Source organism: Salvelinus sp. IW2-2015, unplaced genomic scaffold (genome assembly GCF_002910315.2).
Source record: "Salvelinus sp. IW2-2015 unplaced genomic scaffold, ASM291031v2 Un_scaffold957, whole genome shotgun sequence".
In the NCBI taxonomy this organism is placed as follows: Eukaryota; Metazoa; Chordata; class Actinopteri; order Salmoniformes; family Salmonidae; genus Salvelinus; species Salvelinus sp. IW2-2015.
The window spans coordinates 302,001-317,617 of record NW_019942662.1 but is presented as its reverse complement, the minus strand read 5'-3'; the positions used below and the strand labels follow the sequence as shown (position 1 = coordinate 317,617).

The following is a 15,617-nucleotide window of genomic DNA, read 5'->3' as shown; positions in this document are numbered from 1 at the left end:
TGGTCTCCTTCACCACAGCCAGGTAAACTCCCTCTTTTACCTCTGTAGTCTGGTCTCCTTCACCACCAGCAGGTAAACTCCCTCTTTACCTCTGTAGTCTGGTCTCCTTCACCACCAGCAGGTAAACTCCCTCTATACCTCTGTCGTCTGGTCTCCTTCACCACCAGCAGTTACCATACACGGTCTGCTAGGTGGTTGCTAGTTAAAGTCCCCAGGACATTCACAGTATTAGGCAAGACTGTCTTCTCTTCTTGTGCACCAGACACATGGAATATTCTACAATCCATGCTTCATCTAGATATGTTAGTGCCACTGAATTAATTTTAAATATTGACGGGAGACTCTGTTGCAGAGGAGTGTAAATGCTTTTTTTTGGCTGGAATGTATTGATTGTTGCTGCCTTCCTGGCCAGAAGGCGGTTATTGCACACTTCACTGAGTAGGTGTTCCCTAACGGAAATATGCAGATGTATGCTAGAAGGCGCCAATAAGATCTCGCTAGCTCGTGCTTGACTCTGCCCACATCCTTGCTTGTTCTGCCCACTATGACCTCATTTGTTCCCATTTGAAACGACAGGCTGTGGTCTATCTTGGTTTAGTTATATAAAAAAAAAAGAATCTTTGACACAACTCTGTGTAGCTGAGAAATAAAATGTCTTTGTTAAACTCCCCCAATGAACATGTAAACAATGCATTCTGTTGTGCACTGCAGTGTGCAAATATGTACTTGCTACCATCAGAAAAACTCACCAGTTTTAAACATCCAGAATAAATTCCAGTATGCTAATTCAAATGTGTGCTGATCAACAGTGCCTAACTAACATCTATGCCATTAGCTGTGAATGGCCATTCCAATGGCGTGGCGCTAGGGGTGAAGGGGAGGGAGATAATAACCCTCCCAAACCTGGATTATATAAATGTATAGGATGCATAACTCTGCATCGCCTCCCTTTGAAACTGCAGTAAAAGTGCAGAAACTGCAGTCAACTGTGGTATTTTGGACGCAGTAATTGCTGAATAACTGCAGTGTATTTCAGTTGAACTGTAGTTATACTGCACTGTAACTGCAATTACAATGCAAAACTACTTGCAGTTATTTTAAAAAAAAACTGTTCTTTAGTTATACTGCACTCTAACTGTAGTTATACTGCACTCTAACGTAGTGTATACTGCACTCTAACTGTAGTTATACTGCACTCTAACTGTAGTTATTACTGCAGTGTACTGTAGTTATACTGCACTAACTGTAGTTATACTGCACTACTTAACGTATTTATAACTGCAGTGTACTGTAGATACTGCAGTGTACTGTAGTTATACTGCACTCTAACTGTAGTTATACTGCACTCTAGAACTGTAGTTTATACTGCACTCTAACTGTAGTTATACTGCACCGTGTAACTGTAGGTATTACTGCAGTGTACTGATAGGATACCTGCACTCTAACTGTAGTTATACTGCACTCTAACTGTAGTTATACTGCACTCTAACTGTAGTTATACTGCACTCTAACTGTAGTTATACTGCACTCTAACTGTAGATATACTGCAATCTTTTTTTAAACAAGTGTTTAGACTAGAAACAAGCTGCAGAAGACATAAGAAAGGTGCAGTTCATGGGGATATATTTTTTAATGTCTATGGCTGAGTTAAACGGGGCGGCAGGGTAGCCTAGTGGTTAGAGCATTGGACAAGTAACCGAAAGGTTGCAAGTTCAAATCCCTAAACTGACAAGGTACAAATCTGTCGTTCTGCACCTGAACAGGCAGTTAACTAACTGTTTCTAGGCCTGTTATTTGTTATCGGCCATGAGGCCGATACGTAAGCTTATTAAATATCGGTGATACCATCAAGAGCAGTGTGCGGTTTCCTTTTTCCTTCATCTTGTTCAATTGTTGCCATGCACCTGCAAATAAGATTGCTCAGATGTGCGAGTGCCTTTTGAATTTAGTTAAATAAAGGTAAAAATAAATAAATACGACCTTCAAAAGTCAATGACAAAACCGTTTTCTTTTGCTCTGCTTTCAATGGGAATTTAGTCCTATTTTACAAGCTCTTCACCTTCGGAAATCTGCAGACAAGGACTTTTGACTATCCGTGGTAAATTCTAAACATACTTTAATAGTTTGTTCAAAAACGGATTTGAGCTGTTAGAAGGCAACAGTCAGCAGAGTTTAAACCAGCAACCCTTGTAGTTATGCCAGCACACCACCTGTGCCATTAAGGCCCCGACCTTTTGGCAGAGGCCAAATGAAAGGTTACAATAGCACTGCCAATAGCAGACTTTTGGATGATCAAAACAAATCTGTCTTTGCATGTGGAAATGTACGGTGCACCTTTAACAGAACATTTCCTGCCAGCGTAAAAACCATGGAAACTAAAAACAAAACAATATGTTTTAAGTGAGAAGTAGGCATTGGTCTGAAGCTGAGAAATAAAGGAAATTCAGGAGCAACACAATGCCTACATCACCCTCAAACTCCACCAAGGTGTTCCAGCACACAACCTACTACAGAAGCTATGTTAGTATTGTACTGCAAGCTATGTATAGGCAGGTTGCTTAGATTCAAAACTTCTCCAACAGCCTGTGACAGTTAGGAATCAAACCTTCTCTAACAGCCTGTGACAGTTAGAATTCAAACCTTCTCCAACAGCCTGTGACAGTTAGAATTCAAAACCTTCTCCAACAGCCTGTGACAGTTAGGATTCAAACCTTCTCCAACAGCCTGTGAAGTTTAGGATTCAAACCTTCTCCAACTGCCTGTGAAGGTTAGGATTCAAACCTTCTCCAACTGCCTGTGAYGCTTAGGATTCAAACCTTCTCCAACTGCCTGTGAAGGTTAGGATTCAAACCTTCTCCAACTGCCTGTGAAGGTTAGGATTCAAACCTTCTCCAACAGCCTGTGACAGTTAGGAATCAAACCTTCTCTAACAGCCTGTGACAGTTAGGATTCATACCTTCTCCAACAACCTGTGATGCAAACTATCAACTCCTAAATAGGAGCAATAGTATGAGAATAAAAGCTGTTCTAGTGTTGTGATAATATAAATCTGGGCCCGTGTTCATAAAGGGCCCGTGTGAAACATCTCAGAGTAGGAGTGGTGATACAGGATCAAGCTCCATCTTATTCAGTAAGATTTAAAAAGCTAAACTGATCCGAGATCAGCACTCGTACACTGAGATGCTTGATACGGCCCCTGATTTATATTGCTGGCAATGATCTAGGATCTGTCCATATAATCTGTCCATATAATCTTATGATCGAAAAGGCAAACCTGATCCTAGATCAGCAGTCGTACTCTGAGATCCTTTTTGAATACCTTTTTTTTTTGCCCTGTCCTGAATAAACAAGTTACGGCTGCGGTTCCCAAACTCGGTCCCGGGGACCCCAACAAGTGCACATTTTAGTTGTTTTCCCTAGCAGCATTGATTCAAATACTCAAAGCTTGATGACGAGTTGATTATTTTAATCAGCTGTGTAGTGAGAAGGCAAAAGAACTAAAAAAAACTTGCATCCCCCTTTGTTTGGGGAACGTTGAGTTCCTATACAAATCATTAAAATCCAGACGGAAAATATTGACACAAGAAGCAACCTAATATCACACAGTCAAACTCTAGTCATTTAGTAAGTTCACCATTCTGCCATTCTCACTGGTAAACATCGCACAGTGTTTTACAGAAAGAGTGTGTTTGTACAGTGTGGACTTACCTGTCCCCTCATACATCCCGGCCTTGAGCCCCTGCAGGTAGCAGTGGAGCAGGACTCTGCCCCTGTTCGAAGAGGATGACGTGCTGCTGGCCCTGCACTCACAGTGGCTCCTCCCGTTCACCACAAGACCTGTATTACTACTGGATAGTACAGACCAGATAGTACAGACCTGTATTACTACCAGATAGTACAGACCTGTATTACTACCAGATAGTACAGACCTGTTTACAAATACCAGATAGTACAGACCTGTATTACTAACCAGATAGTACATACCTGTTATTACTACCAGATAGTACAGACCAGATTAGTACAGACTGTATTACTACCCAGATAGTACAGACCTGTATTACTACCAGATAGTACAGACCTGTTTTACCACCAGATAGTACAGACCTGTATTACTACCAGATAGTACAGACCTGTATTATTACTACCAATAGTACATGACAGATTAGCTACAGACCATGACTGTATTACTACCAGATAGTACAGACCTGTATTACTACCAGACAGTACAGACCAGATAGTACAGACCTGTATTACCACCAGATAGTACAGACCTGTATTACTACCAGATAGTACAGACGACCACAGAGTACAGGACCTGTATATACTACCAGATAGTACAGACCTTGTATTATATCATTCACCAGATAGTACAGACCTGTATTACTACCAGATAGTACCAGAACCAATAGTACAGACCTGTAATTACTTACCAGATTAGTACAGGACCTGTAATTACCACCAGATTAGTACAGACCTGTATTACTACCAGATAGTACAGACCAGATAGTACAGACCTGTATTACCACCAAAGATAGTTACAGACCTGTTACTACCAGATAGTATCGACCTGTATTACTACCAGATAGTACAGACCTGTATTACTACCAGATAGTACAGACCTGTATTACTACCAGATAGTACAGGACCAGATAGTACAGACCTGTATTACCACCAGATAGACAGACCTGTATTATACCAATAGTACAGACCTGTATTATACCAGATAGTACAGACCTGTATTACTACCAGATAGTACAGACCTGTATTTACTACCAGATAGTACAGACCTGTATTACTACCAGATAGTACAGACCTTGTATTACTACCAGTTAGTACAGACCAGATAGTACAGACCTGTATTACTTACCAGATAGTACAGAGGACCAGATAGTACAGACCTGGTATTACTACCAGATAGTACAGACCTTATTACACCAAGATAGTCGACCAGTAGTACAGGACCAGATAGTACAGACCTGTATTACTACCAGATAGTACAGACCTGTATTACTACCAGATAGTACAGACCAGATAGTACAGACCAGTGCCCGGATCCTCCTAAAACACACTTTGACAAGAACCGAAGATAGCTGCTAGTCTACAACCTAGAACCTGTAATGTGTTGTACCATTCCACTCTTTGTACTCCGTGTCATTGCCAAACATTTGGGATGACAAGGAGTGGAATGATAGGAGAAACAGACTGGGACCCAGGCTAGATAGCTGCTGGACACTATTGATCCAATACAATATATGTATTCATGTTTTGACAATAACAGTACAATATATTTGGATTACGATTTCTAAAAGACCAGCATATTAATCAATCATTACTTTCTACAGATGATTTAGTGGTGTCTGTATGGACGTTTACTGATTACCTGTCTCTCTGGGTTGCCAGAGCTGATTGTGTCACCTTTACCTCCTGTTGTATAGGAGACCTCTGCCTGTTGCTGCCACAGAGTTGCAGGATCTGGCAACGCATCTCTCCCAGTTCATCCTGTGGGGTGACAATTGTTCCATGTTAACTTCATCTTCTCTGGGTTGTTGTTTTAGCAAATTATTGATTCAAAACATCATGATTGTAATTCCCGTTCCATAGTCTCTATGCTCTTATAAAAGCCTCGGCCGAGCTTAAATCCGATCACACTTTGTAGAGCGTTGTCGACCGTTTAAAGGCGATGTTCCTGGGGACCCAGTAACACTGCTTGAACTCCATCTCACCCTGAGAGATTCAACCAGGGTCTCCATGCGCAGGGCCTTTCTCTCACAGCTCCTCCGGGCTTCTCCCACCTCCTCCCTGATATCACTGTCTCCATGCTGGATCTGACTCAGTTCATACAGAGCACTGGAGAAGCCCACCTTCAGCTCTGACACCAGGCCCTGGAGCTGGAGGAGGGAGAGAGAGATGGAAGGGGGGGTGCATGGATGGATGGATACATGGATGGATGGATACATGGATGGATGGATACATGGATGGATACATGGATGGATACATGGATGGATACATGGATACATGGATGGATACATGGATGGATACATGGATGGTTGGATACATGATGGATGGATGGACTTGTACATCATCGGCTGTTATGATTGGAGGATGGATGGATGGATACATGGTTGGATTGGATAATGGATGGATGGATACATGATATGGAGGAGATGGATGGATGGATACATGGATGGTGGATACATGGATGGATACATGGATGGATGGATACATGGATGGATACAGATGGATGGATGGATGGATGGATTGGATGATGTTATGGGATTACATGGATGGAGGGATGGATGGATGGATACATGGATGGATGGATGGATGGATGAACAGATACAGGACATGGATAGATAGTGTCAGGTTGTTATAGGTAAAGAGCAAGTGTTCTCAATTACTTCGGCCAGGATTCAATCCGATTGTCGGTTGGCGACGATGTGGCTTTTAAATGTAGGCTAATTTCTAATTGAGATGACATCTACAGTGTTAACCGTGAATACAGTCTCCGCGCACGAGGGAACATAGCCTTTAAAAGCCACATTGTCGGCTATGCACGATCGGATTGAAACCCGGTTATACTTGGTTAATTAAAGGCAAAATAACATACACTGAACAAAAATATAAACGCAACATGGAAAGTGTTGGTCCCATGTTTCATAAACTGAAATAAAAAATCCCAGAAATGTTCCCTTTGCACAAAAGTATTATTTCTCTAAATGTTTGGGCACAAATTTATTAACATCCCAGTTAGTGAGGATTTCTCCTTTGCCAAGATAATCCATCCACCTAATGGGTGTGGCATATCAAGAAGCTGATTAAACATCATGATTATTACACAGGTGCACCTTGTGCTGGGGACAACAAAAGGCAATGTGCAGTTTTGTCACACAACACAATGCCACAGTTTTGAGGGAGCGTGCAATTGGCGTGCTGACTGCAGGAACGTCCACCAGAGCTGTTGCCAGAGAATTGAATGTGTAACCTTTTTTTAACTAGGCAAGTCAGTTAAGAACACGTTATTATTTACAATGACGGCCTACTCCGGCCAAACCCGGACGGCGCTGGGCCAATTGTGCACCGCCCTACGGGACTCCCAATCACGGCCGGATGTTGAACCAGGTACTATAGTGACACCTCTTGCACTGAGATGCAGTGCCTTAGACCGCTGCGCCACTCGGGAGCCAATGTTGAATGAATGTTAATTTCTTTACCGCCTCCAACGTTGTTTAGAGAATTTGTCAGTACGTCCAACCGGTCTCACAACCGCAGACCACGTGGGCTTCAGGATCTCGTGTTCGGGATGCTCTGGATCGACGTGTACGACAGCGTGTTCCAGTTCCCGCCAATATCCAGCAACTTCACACAGCCATTGAAGAGGAGTTGGACAACATTCCACAGGCCACAATCAACAGCCTGATCAACTCTATGTGAAGGAGATGTGTTGTGCTGCATGAGGCAAATGGTGGTCACACCAGATACTGACTGGTTTCCTGATCCACGCCCCTGATTTTTTGTTTTAAAGGTATCTGTGACCAACAGATACATATCTGTATTCCCAGTCATGTTCAATTCATAAATTAGGGTCTAATGAATTTATTTAAATTAACTGGTTTCCTTATATGAACTTTGTAACTCAGTAAAATCTTTTAAATTCTTGCATGTTGCGTTTATATATATTTTGTTCTGTATAAATAAAAAGAGAGACAGTGAGCTACACAACGGTTGTGTAAACATTTGTGTAACAGACAAACTCTCCCATTGCACAATCATAATCATTGTATCAACTCAATGCATACTTTATTGGCCCTGTACACACTCATGTTGTACAACGGATTTACAACACAGTTGGCACAACGGTTGTGACACAAGCGGAGAGTTTTACTGCACACAAGTAACTACACGAGCGTCGTGGAGACATTACAGATATGGTTGAGTCAAAAAATAAATAAATAAATTGTGCAGACAAACTCGTTCTATTGTTTCACCAAAAAAAATATATCCAGTTGTATTACAAGTATTGTGTCAAATGCATTATGCATCAGTTGTACAACCTGGGTGTGCAGGTGGCCATTGTCCTCAGAAAGGAAAAATGATTCCACAGCCTGTCAACGTAAAAATCAACATTCAATTAGATAACACAACAACACAAAACACAACACAGTGTGGACTAGAACATGAGACAATATGAGAGGTATCAGAGATGGTCTATAATGTAACAAGAGGTTCGAAGGAAGTTAGTAGCCCAAATGGCTCCCTATTACCAATATAGTGCACTAGTCCCTATTAGGGCCCTGGTCAAAAGTAGTGCACTACATAGCGAATAGGGTGCCATTTGGGATGTAAGCCCAGACGTTGGGTGTGTTTTAAACATGGGGAATACACAGAGGTAGTTAATATGTGAGGGAGGATAATCAGGGAGTAAACAGGTTTACCTTGGAGATTTCACTGACTAGCTCTCCCTCCTGAGGCTTCATAAGCTCTGTGGGAAGACGAGCAAACATCTATAAACACAACCTCTGTCAGCTCAGCACACGCTCGCAAAGGGTTCATCCCTAAGCTCAGCACACGCTCGCAGAGGGTTCATTCATCCCTAAATTCAGCAGCCCTTACAAAAACAAGATTGCAGTTTTGAAACTGCAGTAAAAAGTGCAGTAACTGCAGTCGACTGTGGTATTTTGGACGCAGTAATTGCTGAATAATTGCAGTGTAATCGCAGTTATACTACACTCTACACTGCAAAATTACTGCAGTAAAAATATATAGTTTGGACTCAGTATTTACAGCATACTGGAGTTATACTACACTATAACTGCTATCTTTTTTCTTAAGGGCTGCGGCTGTGGAGAGGAATCTCAGTTTTCTTTCTAACTGTTTTACCCTTCACTGTGCGTAAATGCAACAACTGAGAGTACAGCATTTGTTTCCTTTTCTGACGGAGTTGTCATTATTTTGGTCACATTCTTGTCATGTGGTATTTTATGCACTTGTTTTTATGCCTGCTAAGTAACTTTTCCTGTCATATTAGCTGGCTAACTAAGTTGTTGCCATTTTGTTTCTAATTTTGAATCATTATATATACGGTACCAGTTAAAACACACCTAAACACACCTACTCATTCAAGGGTTTTTCTTTATTGTTACTATTTTCTACATTGTAGAAGAATAATGAAGACCTCAAAACTATGAAATAACACATATGGAATAATGTAGTAACCATAAAAGTGTTAAACAAATAAAAATATATTTTAGATTCTAAGTAGTCACTCTTTGCCTCGATGACAGCTTTGCACAATCCTGGCATTCTCTCAACCAGCTTCATGAGGAATGCTTTTCCAACAGTCTTGAAGGAGTTCCCACATATACTGAACACTTGTTGGCTGCTTTTCCTTCACTCTGTGGTCCAACTCATCCCAAACCATCTCAATTGGGTTGAGGTCAGGGGATTATGGAGGCCAGGTCATCTGATGCAGCACTCCATCTCTCTCCTTCTTGGTCTAATAGCCCTTACACAGCCTGGAGGTGTTGGGTCATTGTCCTGTTGAAAAACAAATAATAGTCCCACTAAGCGCAAACCAGATGGGATGGCATATCGCTGTAGAATGCTGTGGTAGCCATACTGGTTAAGTGTGCCTTGAATTCTAAATAAATCACAGACAGTGTCACCAGCAAAACACCATCACACCTCCGCCTCCATGCTTCACGGTGGGAACCACACATGCAGAGATCATCCATTCACCACCTCTGCGTCTTGTAAAGACATGGCGGTTGGAACCAAAAATCTCAAATTTGGACTCATCAGACCAAAGGACAGATGTCCACCGGTCTAATGTCCATTGCTCGTGTTTCTTGGCCCAAGCAAGTATCTTCTTCTTATTGGTATCCTTTAGTAGTGTTTCTTTGCAGGAATTTGACCATGAAGGCCTGATTCACGCAGTCTCCTCTGAACAGTTGATGTTGAGATGTGTCTTTTACTTGAACACTGTGAAGCATTTATTTGGGCTGCAATTTCTGAGGCTGGTAACTCTAATGAACATATCCTCTACAGCAGAGGTAACTCTGGGTCTTCCTTTCCTGTGGCGGTCCTCATGAGAGACAGTTTCATCATAGCGCTTGATGGTTTTTGTGACTGCACTTGAAGAAACTTTCAAAGTTCTTAACATTTTCCAGATTGACTGACCTTTATGTCTTAAAGTAATGATGGACTGTCATTTCTCTTTGCTTATTTGAGCTGTTCTTGCCATAATATGGACTTGGTCTTTTACCAAATAGGGCTATCTTCTGTATACTACCCCTACCTTTTCACAGCAAAACTGATTGGCTCAAACGCATTAAGATAGAAAGAAATTCCACAAATTAACTTTTAACAACTTTTAACTTTTAACAACTTTTAACACGCCTGTTAATTGAAATGCATTCCAGGTGACTACCTCATGAAGCTGGTTGAGAGAATGCCAAGAGTTTGCAAAGCTGTCATCAAGGGTTGCTACTTTGAAGAATCTCAAATATAAAATATATTTTGATTTGTTTAACACTTTTTTGGTTACTACATGATTCCATATGTGTTATTTCATAGTTTTGATGTCTTCACTATTATTCTACAATGTAGAAAACAATAAAAATAAAGAAAACCCCTTGAATTAGTAGGTGTGTCCAAACTTTTGACTGGTACTGTATATATATATGTATATATATGTATGTATGTGTGTGTTATATATGTATTATCATAGCAGAGGAGAATTGTTTAGCTCTAGTGCTTGCTATTTGCTCATTAATATGTGCCTTATTCTAAGAGGTCAAACCATTGTATTGATTCTATTTCATCGTTTAACTTTCAGACCACAGTGTACGGACACACAACATTGGACAACTGCAGCTTAATGACGGTACAGAAGCCTGAACTTTGTTAAACCTACCATCAAGATTAAAGATCAGTAAACTGAGGAACAGTCTCTCTCCTGTGTCCCTCTACCCGGAGTACAATCTCCATGTCTTTGCCTATTCACACCAGTAATAAATATCAGAGGTTTTACCCTGTTCAATATGGCTTTACCTCTCAGATCACAGGTTAGCACAGAGAGCAGAGCTCCATAATTCCTCTGGGAATGAATCCTTCCTATCCTCCAACCCAGATTGGATATCAGGGAGGGACACAATAGTGACAAAGACCCGGCATTTAACCTCCTTTCTCTCTGTCTGCTCTGCTCTCTCTGTAGTCATGGTAACCTCTTCCTAACCATAGAAATATCATCTATAGAATGAGTTTACCACTCAAATTGCCAGGGTTTAAAAGCTCTTTCTATAGATTCTATGTTCCTGACTAACCTAGTCACTGACTGACCCAATAAAACAAGTAAAAACATAGAACAAAAGTGTTGTATTTCATTATAAAATACAAAGTGCAACATGAACAAGTTGTTAGTCCTGACAACCTGACTGAATGTTATGTCCTGCTGTCTGTCTGTCTGTCTTGATAAATATTTTTCAAGAAGGAAACCCTGCACCAAATCATAAATGTAGTATACTTATTGTACTCTAGTCAGTGGTCTGACAGTGTCTGTTTATAGTACCCAAGCTAGAACTGGCCCTGCCAGCGATTCCCCTGGTGAGGGGGAAGTGACTAACCTGGCAAACTGCTCTACACTGCAGGGACGAAAGACAAGAGGCCAAACTACCTCCTTCTAAGCCTAACAGCAGAAGGACAGATCAGATACAGTATTATAACATAAAGAGAGCCCGTACACCAGTTAATTCCTACAAGTCTTACAGATGTTAACCAGTTGATAAGTAATTATATTCTCTATTTTTATTTTAATATAATTAGGTTCACTGGAAAGAAAAGTGATATCTGAAATCCTGTTTTAAAACATTCATACGAAATTACAATGTATCACCTTTTTTTCCCTTTAAAAATAACAGTTACATCTAAAAGTTATAATAATTATGTCGTCTAAAATCAAGTCAACCTACCCATAGGAATGGATGAAACATCTTCAAATTAAATTCTACTAATAATTTGATGATACTATGAGTGTTATCTTACCGTTATTTGCCACCGCCATTCAGATCATCAAGAAATATCTCATCACATGAAATTTGCTCCATCCAAGTCCACTTATTTTAGCAAAAACGGACATTTCATTAATTGGCACTGCACTTGCGGCGGCGCCCTGAACCTTTGATAGCAGGTGCATTTGTGCAAGGGATGCACTGACGGATACTTGATACAGTTCGTATCTCCTGGGTGCGTCCACGCAAGACGAGCAACCTGCGTTAAATCAAATGAGTTGTTTTGACCGGCCGGGTTACTCCGAGCCTTAAATCGAGTGCACTCTTAGGCGTGGACGAGTAGAGCGTGGATCTGATTGGCTGGCTTGGACACTCGTGTGTTTTTAAATCGTAGCTGACAAGCTTTCATGAACTATCTGTCAAAATTGGTTGGAACGTCAATCCATTGTGTATTTGGTAAGAAAGTCTTTAATTTTTAGCTTCTGATTAACTAAAGGCTATGTTCTCACGATGCCATTAAATAAATAAATAAATTGCTTTCCATTAGCGTTAACTAGCTAGCACGATGGTAACTCCATAGTTAGGTCAGCCAGCTAACGCTCGTTAGCTTGTGTATCGTTCATATCAAATTATCTAGCTAGCTAACAATTAATGTCTAACACTGATTCCCCATTAACACAGATATGAGAGAACGTTAATAACTCCTGTAAGATAACTTGAAACAGCACTTGACCAAGACGATCACGTAAACATGGAATGTGTGTGTGTGTCTGTGTGTTTGGTCGCCAGTGACCGGGCTACTTGTTCTGTCATTACAGTAACTAGCTAGCTAGCGGTTAATGTCGTTTCAAAAATGTGTGTGACTGACATAGCTTCCTTCCAACCCAGCCTCAGCCAGAAACAATGCGGACCAGTGAGTTTGATTCATCCTCTGATGAAGAGGAAGTTTGTGAAGAGCATCGGACACCTTTCCAGATCTCCTGGCAAGTTGCTAACAGACACATGACTCAGGGCAAAGGTCACTGGCCTGGTTACACATGTCACTGATCAAGTAGGTGACCCATGTATCTATACATAGCCTAACGGACCTGGTAGAACATTGATCAACCATTCTCCCTGACAGGTTGCCCTTGTCCATAGTGGACTGTTCTCTGTTTCTTGGAATATGTCCTTTGCCAGGGTGCAAATTCAAAGATATCAGAAGAAATTTACTGAGAGATGTTGGTAAGTTGACCTAATAGTAGGCTAATTCCCCTGAGAGGCTATGGTGAGACTGGATGGGTTGTGGACTGTTATGTCTTTGTCATCATGGGGTAATCATTGTCAGTGGGAGGAGAGGGGGGCGGGGTGATCTTCTCTCTGTCTTTCGGTGCAGTCAAGGCCGACGTGACTAATGTAGTGTTCTGAATCCGCTTGTTGACATTGTGTCCCAAACGGCATCCTATTACCTATGGGTGTTCTTTTTTTATAAGGGAATATGGGGCCATTTGGTCCACATGCCTACAGTATCTTCACATCTTCTTTGTCCAGGTGAGCTGCAGAACCAGGGGGTGCAGGATGTGTTTGTGTTCTGTACCAGAGGAGAGCTCCATAAGTACCGTGTGCCTAGCCTGCTGGAGACCTACAGGCAACAGGGGCTCGTGGTGCACCACCTGCCCTTCCCTGACGGGGGCACCCCTGAACTGCAACAGTGCTGCCAGATACTGGAGGGACTGCAAGACAACCTACACAACAACAGGAAGACTGTCATCCAGTGAGTAGGAAAGAGTATTCATTTGGATTAGACGGTGTCTGGGGGGGGGGGTTCGTTTTAAAGTGCCGGTAGCACTTTCCTGTCTTCACAAAACGAACAAGTGTTTAACTAATATATTCTGTGCTTCTCTCGCCAGTTGTTACGGAGGCCTGGGTCGCTCTGGACTAAGTACGAATTATTATATATATTTTTTTGTCATATTGCCTCAACGTCATCAACATGACTCTGAACGGGTGTCTCTGTCCATCTGTCTTCAACAGTTGCTGCCTGTCTGCTGCTTCAGCTGTCCATCTCCATGACTCCCAACAAAGCCATCGAGATCCTAAGAGAGCACAGAGGGGGTGGGGCCATTCAGACAGTCAAGGTGAGGAGACACTTCTAATCTTTCTATATATTTTTTAAAATCTTATTGTCGAAGCCTGGTCCCAGATCTGTTTGTGCTCTTGCCAGCTCCATTGCTGAGACCTAAATTCATTGTTGTCAAGAGCAGAAACAGATCTGGAGCCACTAATGAATTGTCTGTCCAGATTTTCTATAATGTTGCTGTAATTTCCTCCCCCCCCCATCAGCAATACAACTTCCTGCATGAGTTCCGGGAAAAATACTCTGCCTACCAAGAAACCAAAGCAGTCTCAACAGAGCGATCGGTGTCGCGGTGATACCATTCCCCTTCAACATCAACTGAGCTGTCTTTTTAAATTAATTGGGAGTAATAAAAGCATTGAATGAATATCAACCTCTCTCAAAAAGAGATGGTTTAACATGATTGTATGTGTTCTCTTATAGCACTTTTTAAAAAGGATGTTTGTTTTAAGCCATTTTGTTCTTAAACTAAAAGTTTTAGGGATTGTCGTGCTCTGATATCGGCTTTACATTGCGATTGAATGAGTGCCTCTGTGATATGGGTTTGCAAGAACTATTTGAATCAAAATGAGTAAATAAAGTGGCTTCTATTAAGCGGGACTGTTGTGAGGCGTGATCTCCACATTTGTACAGTATAATGGTAGATCAGCTGTCTGTTGAGCCAATCTGGTGCACATCAGTGTAGTGGGGGTAGGTTTACTTGGAGTCATTCACTAGTTGTGATTTGGGTCTAGAATCAATCTGTACTGTGGAAGATCCCCTTTAAAGACTGTCATTTCTCCCCGATTGGGCCGATATATGCAGCACTTACCGTGAATGTGTTCTCAGAACATTGCCTTGAAAATGTGTTCAGATTTGAATCTTTTCCTTGGTGAAATGAGTTACTCTAGTACGAACATGTGGAAATTAAAGAAAAGAAACCACTTCCTGATGACTTTACAGGTTGGGGGAAAAATTGTCAAATACAGAAGACATTGGGATAAATATTCTTTATCTTTTTAGAAAGTCAAATAAAGACAACCTGATTAAAAATCCAGAAATCTTCAAGTTTGAGAACACGTCACTGCTCCAGCAACAATGTAATAGGTGTGTGTGACATTCTCGAATAAATAATTGATATTTTTGGTAGCCAAAATTTAAATATACATTAAGCCAATAACGTGAAGCCAAATCTAAACAGGTACATTTTGGAATTGGTTGTTTGAGTACATAAGTTCAATGGTTACACAGATATGCCTCAGTAGGGATGTTTTTATGATCACACATTTCAGACATGTCTACATGGGATTGCTGTAGCGTCACATCAAATAGCCTATTAGCATCTACAGACAAAAACACCCCTTTAAAGAAAGTATGTATATAACAAGGGCTACAAAAGTAGAATGAGATGTCAGATAAGTCTTCAGAAAGCATGGTAAACCTAAAAAAAAATGTATAAAACAGTTTAAGATATAAGACAACCATACTGATTGTCCCTGTATGTGCAACACATTTTC

General features: G+C 41.2%; 1 protein-coding gene across 1 annotated transcript; it reads left to right on the top strand.

The window, feature by feature from the left end:
* The first annotated feature begins 12,352 nt into the window (after nt 1–12,352).
* On the top strand, nt 12,353–14,726 carry cdkn3 (cyclin dependent kinase inhibitor 3). The gene is made up of 7 exons (XM_024136557.2): nt 12,353–12,461; nt 12,894–12,988; nt 13,129–13,229; nt 13,536–13,758; nt 13,895–13,926; nt 14,019–14,122; nt 14,328–14,726. The coding sequence occupies exons 2-7, from the start codon at nt 12,909–12,911 to the stop codon at nt 14,415–14,417; spliced, it is 630 nt and encodes a 209-aa protein (XP_023992325.1). The 5' UTR covers nt 12,353–12,461; nt 12,894–12,908; the 3' UTR covers nt 14,418–14,726.
* Nucleotides 14,727–15,617: the final 891 nt, after the last annotated feature.

Bases quoted from the DNA above. Each gene is read 5' to 3' on its own strand.
- cdkn3 (XM_024136557.2), top strand. From the start codon at position 12,909: ATGCGGACCAGTGAGTTTGATTCATCCTCTGATGAAGAGGAAGTTTGT. The intron at 12,989-13,128 runs GCAAGTTGCTAA...TCTCCCTGACAG, and splicing joins ACACCTTTCCAGATCTCCTG to GTTGCCCTTGTCCATAGTGG. The intron at 13,759-13,894 runs GTGAGTAGGAAA...TTCTCTCGCCAG, and splicing joins AACAGGAAGACTGTCATCCA to TTGTTACGGAGGCCTGGGTC.